We start from the raw sequence: 11,492 nt of genomic DNA, 5'->3' as shown, positions 1-11,492 counted from the left end.
TGTCCAAACTTTCGGTAGACCCGTTGGGTCCATTTTTCCCCATCCACCGGCTTTGGGGGCTTTCCTGAAGCCTGGAGAGGGCAAAAATGGCCTCCTCCTTGCCCAATAGGCCTACCGGGAATCAAGACTTCAGTGAGGTCTGTGTGCATGCATGGGGGGCAGCTTGTGGGGGGTTGTGCACACATGCGTGGGGGGGAGGACATTGCATTATAGGTATGGGCATGCACACACACATGCTCTTTCTTGGCACTAAAGCATAAAATGTTTTGCCATCACGGCTTTATATCATTCTGAGGTGTTATAGTTGGCTGCAGCATGCATGGGCTAATGTTCTAAAGAAGATACACAATGCTCCATTAAAAAAAGAGAGAGTGGGAAATTACCCATGAAGTGTAAATCACAGACTATTTTATTGCATACACTGATTAAAAGGATTAAGAGTCAATCCCACATTGCATAGCTATTTCTTTGCATTGGGGTAGCTCAGGAGAAATTCTAGGTGATTCATGGCAGTTGATAATTAGTGGGAGGAAAGTTTAATATTAAACTTCAATTTCTACCTCTATTTCCATTATCTATTTTCCCATTATCAATCTCAACAAGGTAATCACATCTTGGAAAGTCTGATGTTATAAGCCACCATGTTGAAGTTATCCCAAGCCATTAGTTTCTTCTCTGTAGGATTGTAGTCTACCATGCTGCTGTATCTGTAACGGTTCTCAATGTGGATCTTCAGTGGTGCACTGCTTCCTGTACTTGTGCGGTAGATGAAATTCACAGTGGCGTCAGGGGATGAGTAGCTACTAATGGTATACAAGGAACCACAGATCATGAAGGAGTTAGCCACAGACTGCTTGTAAATATTGGTCCTCCATGTCTGTGAAATCTCCAAAGTTTCTGGGTCCAGTTTAGAAAGCACAATAGCTCCCTTGGCATTTTCAGTGCTATAAATTACCCACAATCCAATCTCATCAACTGCTAGATCAATATCTGTATATCCACCCCAGGAGTAGGGGAATTGTCCATGATAGCCAGCATTAGGCAACTCCTTCTGAACTGCAATGACTTCATTCTTCAAGTCATATTTCACCAGTATTCTAGACTTGTGCCTCTGGAAATAGAGGAATCCTTGATAAACAACAGCCCCAGTGCTCTCCATGGATCTGGGCAACACATGAACTTTGGAAGGGTAGCCTTTCACAAACTCATCCAGATCATCATATTCAAAGACGTGACGGACATCTGCACTGACCGTGTCAACTCTCCAAATTGTCTCATTAGTATATGGAGACACAGGTTGTGGGTCCTTCATCCACACACCATACTTTCCTGTAATGGTGTCAGCCTTGTGAAATGTCACTGGTGCACCAACCCAAATTAGCGTTCCACAACCTAATTCAAGAAATAAGCAAGTAAGTTAACCTCTCAAACTAAAGAATATGCACCTATAAACTATTACTTTAGAAACTGATGATTTCCAGACAGAATCCAAAAAAAGGGATGCCTCTAATTTGGCAGAGCAGCCTGTATGAACATGGGTAGCTGGGTTAATCAGACTCTTACTCTGTCTAGGCCAGGGGTGTCAAACTCACATCATCATGGTGGCGTCATATGATGTATTGGGACTCCCCCCCACTTTGCTAAACCAGGCATGGGAATGGCCAGGGCATGACACATCCGGCCCTCAAGCCGGGAGTTCGAAAGCCCTGGTCGAGGTTAATAGTGTTTAATTCCAATTAGTGCCAGTTTTCTTAACCTATTTATTTTCTGGCTCTGCTATTCAAGAAAATATAAGGAATGGATAAAAGGCTTCTTCCATTTTATTTATTAATGCTTTTAATTTTGGTAATCAAGAAAGCTAATACTGTAGTATTATTTCTTTTTGAAGTTCCTTAAGTTATTTTAGAGTGGGTTTTTTTTAATGAAAGTTATCTCTTTTTAAAGTTTTAAAATTTAAATTTTTTAAAATTCTGAATGCCATTTGCAACATTGGCAGTTTTGGGGGTATGTAACAGTATTTGTCTATTCCTAAATTCAGAATATACTTCTTACTTTTGCCTAAATGAAATCATTTCACATATATCAAAAAAGGTTAGCTGTAACCCTTCTGAATTTTTTTCTAAAATGAACAATGAGAAATGGATGTAGGGTTAATATGTTCCACATGTTTCCAACATTTGAAATCATGCAGAAGAAATGAAATTCAGGAGAAATGTTCACTTAATTAATCCAGTTCAGATCTGGAACACATGAAATGTAGGCTTGGTTCCATAAGAAGGAAAGGGAATGAAAGAGGGCCAGGAGCAACTGAACCAAACATAGTCTGTTGTTATAAAAGAGAACAAAAACATATGGGGGGAGGAGTGCCTGATAGGTAGCCAAAAATGTATTTTCTCATAATAAGCACTTCAGAGTTCAACTGGCCTTATTTTCTAGTTCAAAAACATAGGATTACATTATTAAACTTTGGATAGTGTAGGCATTTACTGTCCTCTTTGCAAAATTATTGTATTTTATGCAGCTAGTTTTATCACAGACCATTTCACATAAACTCCCAAAATAATGCCATCAATACCAGAGTTTGTTTGCTTGCTTGCTGCCCAATCCTGTGGGACTCAGGGTTGCATTCCCATTCTAACCATGGATTTAGCCTTCCTGCAGGCTATTTTGGATGAAAATATGGAGTTTGAAACCAGTTTGTGGGCCCCAACCTCATGAGTTGCCATGAGCAAAAGGCTGAAATGGAAGTCTTCCCTTCATTGAGTCTCTGAGCCACATTCAGTGTCACAATTATTTCAAAGGTCTTTTTCTCCAGAATTGGTGAGGATGCTATGAGATTGACTCTCATGCAAAATACTAGGAAGTACGATTTTAATATCTTTATTTTTATGACTAGATGCCACTTCTGAAAAAATTAATTGGCAGACAAAAATCCATTTCCCTTTCTGTCTTTAGACTAAAATGAAGGTATTTCCAAATGCTAGAACCTGAACAAAATAAGTACCAAATAAGAAAAAAATAGTTAGTGAGCTTGGAGGAAGAGAGCATCAGAAGCACACACACACAAAATTCATACCTGGTTCTTCAGCTTCTATGCTAGTAGGAGGTGAGGGTGAAATGTCTTCCTCGATGACATGAGATGTAGAAACCTCAGCAAAGTCTAATTTGAGCTCCTGGTAGCCCAAATTTTCAGTATCCCACTTAGACACTTGAGAGAAAATGGAAGGGAGACAACAATGTTACAGTATACCCAAGTGTTGACAATGTATACACATGAAAGAACAGTTTGTGACTACAAATTCACTTGTAAGTGAAGATCCCTTTAGTGCAGAGGTCTTCAAATTAGACAACTTTAAGACTTGTGGACTTCAACTCCTAGAATTCTCCTGCCAGCATAGCTGGCTGGAAAATTCCAGGAGTTTAAGTCCACAAGTCTTAAAGTTGCCAAGCTTGAAGACCTCTGCTTTAGTGTGTAGAAAGCATTTCAGACATATTATTCATTGGATTATTTACAAATTCTTATTTGTACCCAACTTACGTATTCAAATAATGTTATATTTATGTTTATGATCAAATATGTACTTGACAAAATAGATAGATGTATGTATGTATGTATGTGTGTGTGGGTGGGTGGGTGGATGGATGGATGGATGGATGGATGGATGGATGGATGGATGGATGGATAGACAGACAGACAGACAGACAGACAGACAGACAGACAGACAGACAGACAGACAGACAGATAGATAGATAGATAGATAGATAGATGATAGATAATATTCAGAAGAAATGAAATACAAATATTAGTTTTGCCCTTCCACATGTATATAGATCCTATTGGTGGCAAAAATATTTATCTGTGGTAAATACAAAAGTAGCAGGTTTGCTCATCTTTAAGACTTTTTATTGTTTCTGGTCCGTCTATGAAGGCTTTGCATATGATTGAGGATCCCAGGTAGTAATATCCTTGCTCATATGGACAGTTACCATAGTTGGAAGAAGCTCCCTGCAATGTCTATATCTAAGCAGCCATTCACAATAAACATTGCCATTACAAAAGCTACAGTAGTAGTTGCTTAGCTTATGCTGATTTTAACTTTCCCGTTTAAACCAAAAGAAAAAGTCACTTTTCATCATTATTTTTGTATATATGTATGCACATAGACATTGATGGATTTGCACTGCAATGAAAAACACAACCTTGAAACATGGGAATCATCTACCATTCCAAAATTCAAACTCATCATGTATTGCTGATGCTCCTATGTCTGAGATGCTCAATAATTTTGTTTGTTTAGAGTAATCATGGAGAGGTCTCGTCCTTCAGAGATACCAGTAGTTCATATAAGTCAGTAAAAGGAGGCTCCATAAGATATAGTGCTTGAGATTTTGCAGTGGTACCAGAAAGACCACATACTTGTTTTTATGTAGTCACAGGTGATTGCAATGTGATCCTTAAGCAGTCATTCATGTAGAAAGTTAGAAACCCACCCCTCTCCTACAAGAATGAAATATTTTGAGAAATATTAAAAAGGCAGAATATTATATTTCCCTGGATGAGAAATTGAGAAACATGCTCTTGAACAGAAAGCAGTCCACACACCTTTCTTGATGGCCCTCAGCAGATGTCAGCATTTAAGAGATAAAGAGCTTATTGAGATCTAGGTTGCTGTATTCAAAAGCAATTTCCCTACAGCAAGGCCTGAACAAAGGTAGGATTAGCTCCCAGCCACAATAGGTATTGCCCAACAAGCCCCTACATTGCATCAGCAGATCAAGCTTCAACCAAGCTTTGCTCAGACAACCTACAGAGCCAACTATGACCAGTGAAGAGCTGCAAAAAATTTTACTACCACGCTGTGGGCGTGCTTATTTTGTGGATGTTGCTTGCTGGCCATGTAACCAGGTGGGAGTGGCTTGACAATCATGTGACTGGGGGTGGCTTAAAGATCATGTGACTGGCTTAAAGGTGGCCCACTTGATATCACTCATATCAACGGTTTGGGTTAGGGTGCCTGGCCTCTCGTCGCCTCAAAGAGATACAATTTCCCTATCTATATACTGTACTATTACTGAACATCCAAAATATACTATTTAATTCTATGTATATATGCCATATGTGTACATACATATTACACACAGGCACACAAAAATATATATATTATCTACTATATAAACTGTATGTATATGTACACCCCCACCCCCATGCACAGCTCTTCTAAAATTATACACATTCAACCTCATTTATTTTACTGAAAGAGTAGTAGATGCTTGGAACAAACTTCCAGCAGACGTAGTTGGTAAATCCACAGTAACTGAATTTAAACATGCCTGGGATAAAAATATATCCATCCTAAGATAAAATACAGGAAATAGTATAAGGGCAGACTAGATGGACCATGAGGTCTTTTTCTGCTGTCAATCTTCTATGATTCTATGTTTCTATGTTTTATTTACTATGATAGGAAAAACATACCCAGAGACCAGAAGGGAAAAAATGGGGGGGAAATCAAAATTTTTCTACTAGCTCTGCGTGGCTGACCAAAATTTTTCTTCCAGTTCTGCGTACCTGACCGTACCTGTAGGAGCCCATCACTGGCTATGACCACTACAACAGCCAATATGAACAGGAAACTCAAGTACAAAGCCCAAGAGATGATTGATTGATTGATTGATTGATTGATTTGTTTGTTTGTTTGTTTGACTTCTATGCCACCCATTGGGCTGCTAAAGGTATAAATACTCCTCCCCCTCAACTCCATGTAGTCAGCTGCCCAGAACCACCCATGTGCTTCTGCTTCATCAATAAATGCACTCTTTTTCCAATCAGCCCCCAGCCTCCATTTTGTCTCCAGTGCCTTTTCCCTGGGCTTGGAATTGGACCTGGATATTTATTCCAAAACTCCTTAGCCCAAATCAGCATCAGGCTCTGTGACACGCGAGCTAAAAATCCCCTCTGGGTCATGTCACTGATTGGCAGATTTTCCTCTAAGAACGGGACAAGTATACCTCACAATCATGCAGGACAGATGCTAAGAAAAAAACCAGTACCCGTCTGCCAAAGAATTCCCACATTTCTTTTTTTCTTCTGATAAAATAATTTCCCAAAATCTGTGGACAATTGTTTTAATATTTTTATCTCCTGTTCTCTGCTCAAAAGACAATAAGCTATATCCCACCACACCCAAATCAGCAGCCTTTTCCAAATTGGCCCACTAGTATGTAGCATCTTCTTTCTCTTCTTACTTTTGTGTTAAAGTCCAACATTTGCAATCATAAAGTTTGTTGTCATGTTTTCGAATTTTCCTTCTTTTAATTGTTTCGATTTCCATTTTTTCTTGTTTCTTCTCAAACTCTAATTCTTGGCTTAATATACTGCTTTTTATAGCTCACTGCTTTCCAGAAGGAATCAAATTTTGCTGGAATGCTTTATATTCATGTTTGTATCCTTCAATCCTAGATTAATCAGAATGTGTATTCTGTACTTATATTTTATTTATTTGGCCAAGTGTCGTTAGACACACAAGGAATTTGTCTCCAGTACAGAAGCACTCAGTGTACTTGCAAAAACAAAATATAATACTAAAGTGTATAACCAGATGTAAAAATAATAGGTTTATGAAACTTGACATCTTTAAGATGTACAAACTTTTTCTGTCTCTGTAGTATTGTTAATATTTTAGAAGGGAACCAGCTGACTTTTGGGTCAGACAAGCTCATGCTTTTTCCTCACTTTCTGTGGCCCCAGCCTTTCCAGATCTCTGGAGATTCCACCCAAGGATTCCCTGCCCTCCCAGCTCCATTTGGAGAAAGAGGCTTCCCCCCTCCAGCATTTTGGGGAAGGAGGCTCCTCCCACTCCCAGCTCAATCTGTGGAAAGAGGCTTTTTCCACCTGTCCCATCTCCATTTGGAGAAAGAGGCTTCCCCCCTGCCTCCCAGCTCCATTTAGGGAAAGAGGCTTTTGGTGGACAGCTCAATGAAGATGTCAACCCAGTGCACAGCAGCAGTAAAAAAAGCAAATTCCATGCTTGGCATGATTAGGAAGGGAATCAAAAATAGGCCAGCAAGTGTTGTATTGCCTCTGTACAAATTGATGGTGAGACCACACTTGGAGTACTGTGTACAGTTCTGGACACCGCACCTCAAGAAGGATATAATGGAACTGGAAAAGGTGCAAAAAAGGGCAACCAGAATGATAAAAGAAATGGAGCACCTCCCTTATGATACCAGGTTACAACGCCTTGGTCTCTTTAGCCTTGAAAGACGGTGTTTAAGGGGTGACTTGATCGAAGTGTATAAAATCATGCATGGGATAGAAAAGGTGGATAGAGAAAAATTCTTTTCTCTATCACACAATACTAGGACAAGGGGGCACTCCCTAAAGCTCATAGGCAAGAAAGCAAGGACAAATAAAGGGAAATATTTCTTCACCCAGAGGGTCATTGGTTTATGGAATACACTTCCAGAAGAGGTTGTGACAGCTGTCAGCCTTGATAGCTTCATGGCAGGATTAGACAGATTCATGGATGCCAAGCATATAGATGGTTATTGAAATGGATGTCCAAGTGCTGCCTCTATATTGGTTGAGGCAGGCAGGATTCCCTTGAGTACCATTTGTTGGGGGTCAAGGGAAAGGGAAGGTCTTGCCTTCTCTTTCTGCTCAAGATCCCCATGGATAATTGGTGGGCCACTGTGTGACACAGAATGCTGGACTCAATGGGCTTTGGCCTGATTCAGCATGGCTCTTCTTATGTTCTTATGTTCCCCTCCCTCCAAACTCTGCTTGGGGAAAGAGGCTCCCTCCCCAGCTCTGTTTGGGAATGGGAGGCTTTTCCCTTCCCCCACTACTGTTTTAGGATATGAGGCCAAAACGGGGTGGTTCGTGCACACATGTGCAGGGGGCGGGACATGCAGGAGCATTGCATTTTCTGTGAGGGCACTCATGCATGTGTGACAATGCACATGCACACACTTTCAGCACCCAAGGAAAAAAAGCTTTGCCATCACTGGCCTGAGATATTCAAAAGAAAACTAAAAGCATCAGATGAAGCTTTCTATTCCAATTTTTTTCACTAATAGACACCAGATCCCAATTCCAGTATTTCATCATTCTTTTCCCCCCAACATCTGGCTTTTTAAAATCCAGTGGGTCTGGACTAAGAAAATCACCAAAAGCTGGAAATCTTTAGCCTTTTTCAGATTGTTTTATAAATTCAGCCCGAGATCACAAAAATGTCAAAGAAAATGGCTTGCCATAAAGATTTTCACAGGCCTTTTGCTCTTGTTAGCATCCTAAACTATGTGACAAGCTTTTTTTACTGTTTCAAGACAACCTTTAACTGCTGTAGAAATAACAAACTATGTATTTTTTTCTTTTCTCACTTGTTTTTGAATTATTAGCTGTTCTTCAGCTAGTTACATTTGAGTTTTACAATTACAAGCTTGAATTTATCACATTCTGATCTGCTGTTATTCTTACTCTTTGAGTTTTTTCCATAAATGCAGGTAGATCAAAGCCAGATCTTGTGACTGGGCTTGTAGAATAAGAAAGCGATCAACAGATTTTAAAACTTATTACTGTATTTTTGGTGCATAAGATGCACCTAGATTTTAGAGGAGGAAAACAAGGGAAAATGTATTCTGAACCAAATGGTGTAGTATTATATTGTTTAATAAAATACCAGTGTAGCAGAACACTTTTTACAACCCTGTATGCTGTTTAAAACCATGTACACTTTTTACAAACTTCAAACTTGACAGCTTCAAGACTTGTGGACTTCAACTCCCAAAATTCCTCCTTCAATCACAAGCCTTAATTAAACCCACCAAGTTTGAAGACCCTTGCACTCCTAACTCTCACCAAGTTTGAAGACCCTTGCACTCCTAACTCTCACCAAGTTTGAAGACCCTTGCACTCCGAGTCTTCAAACTTGGAACTTGGTCTTCAAACCTTCACCGAGGCCGTGGCGCATTCCCCGGTCATGAGCTAGGAATCCCCTCTCACCTGCTGAATTTGCGATTCCTCCCAGCAAGCCATGGGCTAGTTAAGGCTGCAGACAAGGATAGGCAGAGTCTTCTGCCCCCCAAATACCCTCAATGGTATGTTTTTACAGGTGCTGAGCTTCTCTGTTCAAAGGGAAAGTGTGGTAAAAAAGCCCATTTTATTTGCAGAGTGGCCTCTGGTGAACCCTTAAACGAATAAAATCCGTTTATGTGTGTGTGTGTTGAATAAGAATGATCCGAATCTGCTTGGAGAGAAAAGTTCCATATGGGCAAAGGCCAGGCCGATCCATCTGCTCATTGTTTGTCCCTCAGCGGCATCCTTAAACCAAACTCTGTGTGGGGAAGTAGCCTGCAGGGAGGAGCCGCTGCAGCGGTGGCAGTCAGCAGCAGCGGCAGCAGCCTTCCTGAAGTCTGGTGGTGGTGCTTCTCATGTAGTTTGGCAGCGGCAGCCAGTGCCAGCTGCCAAACTGCATGAAAAGCCGCCACGGGAATGCTGCTGTCGCTGCTGCTAACCACTACCCAACTCCCTCCCCACAACAATTGTTGTGTAAGATGCACCCAGTTTTTGGCACACTTTCTGGAGGTAAAATGGTGAGTCTTATACACTGAAAAATACAATACCTTATTGTGCTTCAGTCAAAGTACAACAAGAGAGAAAATAGAGATCCAATATTTACTTACATTTTTTTTAAAAAAAATCTTCTCCTTTGCTCCCTGTTTTTAAAAAATCTATCTTTAAATAACTAAATGGTGCAGACCCTGGCACTCAAGAGACTCAAAAATCCTTTTCTTAATTGGTAAAAATAATGTATTTGTTTTCTTGGCTAAATTTTCATTGTTTTCCTAACTTATTTTCATAACATCTTCTTCACTTGTTTGCATTCTCTTTCAAAATGATTAATTAAAAGTAAATAATTTATAATTGTACATTTAGATTTTTAAGAGCACATTTGCTAGCTGGAGAGTCTCCAGATTTACCTTCCTGAGAGCCTTGATGGATCTCACTGCTGGCTTCTCTGGTCTGAGGACAATCGCTTGCTCTCAGCTGAGCCACCTCCTCAATGCTTTTCTCTAACCTTCTGTCCAGCTCCTTCTTTTCCTCTTGCAGCCATTTCTTCTCTTCTTCCAAAGCTGACTTGTCCTGAAGGAGATGGTTGATGGTAGTTTCCAGGCTACTGATGTGGATGTCCCTCTGGGCTTGTTCCCTCTTCAGACTCTCTACCTCCCTTTGAAGCAAGCCAACTGTAGATAAAGAAGTCCTCCTAACTTGACTTCCATGTAGTTGATTCACCTGGTTCTCCAAAAGGCCAAGCCGAGTTCTAGTTGACTCTAGTTCCAGGTGCTGAGATTTGCTCTCCCGTTGGAGATCTTGAATGGTTATTAATACCTCACTTAAGCCAGCACAGCTGTCTTCACTTTTACTGGGTACAGCAAAGGAATAAATGCATCTCCCATCCTGGTTAATGTTTTTGTTAAAATGGACATTACTCCCCAATGTTCCCCATGCCATCCAGACTGAAATCAACCATATCACCGGCATCCTTGTGATTTCACACCAGCCTCTCTCTCTTAAAAGCAAGTTCTTTGAGAAACTGAACGTGGATAAATTAATTCAATGTTTGCAAACCACAGTTTTGTAATGTTGGGAGTTAAGGGAGGGGCTGTAGAGGTTGGCTAAAAGAAGCAGCAGCAACAGAAGCAGCAGCACTTACAGAACATTTTACAAATTTTAAAAATCTCTTAAAGGAATACATTTTTATTCGAAAATATTACAAGACAAACTGCCAATTTTTGGCTCATGGAGGCAGATCTGAAAGCTTTATAATCTATATAGTCAACAGCTTGCATGTTTGTGGATACATACATGAGAAAAGAAATGGCTGAGAACTATTCTTTGGAATTCTGCAATTACTCTACAGTATTTAACAGCCATTTTAAAAACTGTTTTGTAAGATGTAACATCACACATATATACATTTTGGGTATTTTATAAACATATTTGATTATGAAAATAGATGCATGCATCAAAATAGATGGGGGTCTATTATTTTCTATGGCTAGAAAAATAATGATATTATGATTCTTTCTCTTGCAGTCTTCTGTGCTTCCAAAACTTTCATTTGAAAGATCTGCTTTAGTGAGATTAATTGGACTTGGCAAAAGTGATCTCTCCACTAGTTTTTTCCAACAGGATTCTAGCATATTCAGAATGGCCACTCTGAATTCTCTCATCACATTTAGGGTGAGGTCATACAGAAAATGGCATCAAAGCAGTCAACCTCATTTTAGCTTAGCCTGGTATGTGAATTTAGTCTCTGCAGTTTGTGACTCTGTATTTTATTAATCTAGAAAATGAAATTGAATAAAACAATTTAGGGTTGAGGGGAAGATGACCAAATCAATAATATCTAAATGTTTTCTAGATTATTCTGGGAAGACCTATATAGTAGTGTTTTGATATTTTCTCTTATTCTAGGATATTTTCTTTT

At 39.7% G+C, this 11,492-nt stretch overlaps 1 protein-coding gene across 1 annotated transcript; it reads right to left on the bottom strand.

The window, feature by feature from the left end:
* Positions 1 to 386: 386 nt before the first annotated feature.
* Positions 387 to 10,697, bottom strand: MYOC (myocilin). Its single transcript, XM_070746784.1, has 3 exons — positions 9,982 to 10,697; positions 3,077 to 3,208; positions 387 to 1,392 (listed from the first exon to the last, which is right to left on the bottom strand). The coding sequence occupies exons 1-3, from the start codon at positions 10,541 to 10,543 to the stop codon at positions 608 to 610; spliced, it is 1,479 nt and encodes a 492-aa protein (XP_070602885.1). The 5' UTR covers positions 10,544 to 10,697; the 3' UTR covers positions 387 to 607.
* Between the last annotated feature and the right edge of the window lie 795 nt (positions 10,698 to 11,492).

The sequence above is a fragment of the Erythrolamprus reginae genome, chromosome 3 (genome assembly GCF_031021105.1).
Source record: "Erythrolamprus reginae isolate rEryReg1 chromosome 3, rEryReg1.hap1, whole genome shotgun sequence".
Lineage (NCBI taxonomy): Eukaryota > Metazoa > Chordata > Lepidosauria > Squamata > Dipsadidae > Erythrolamprus > Erythrolamprus reginae.
This window is presented reverse-complemented; position numbering and strand designations above follow the sequence as displayed.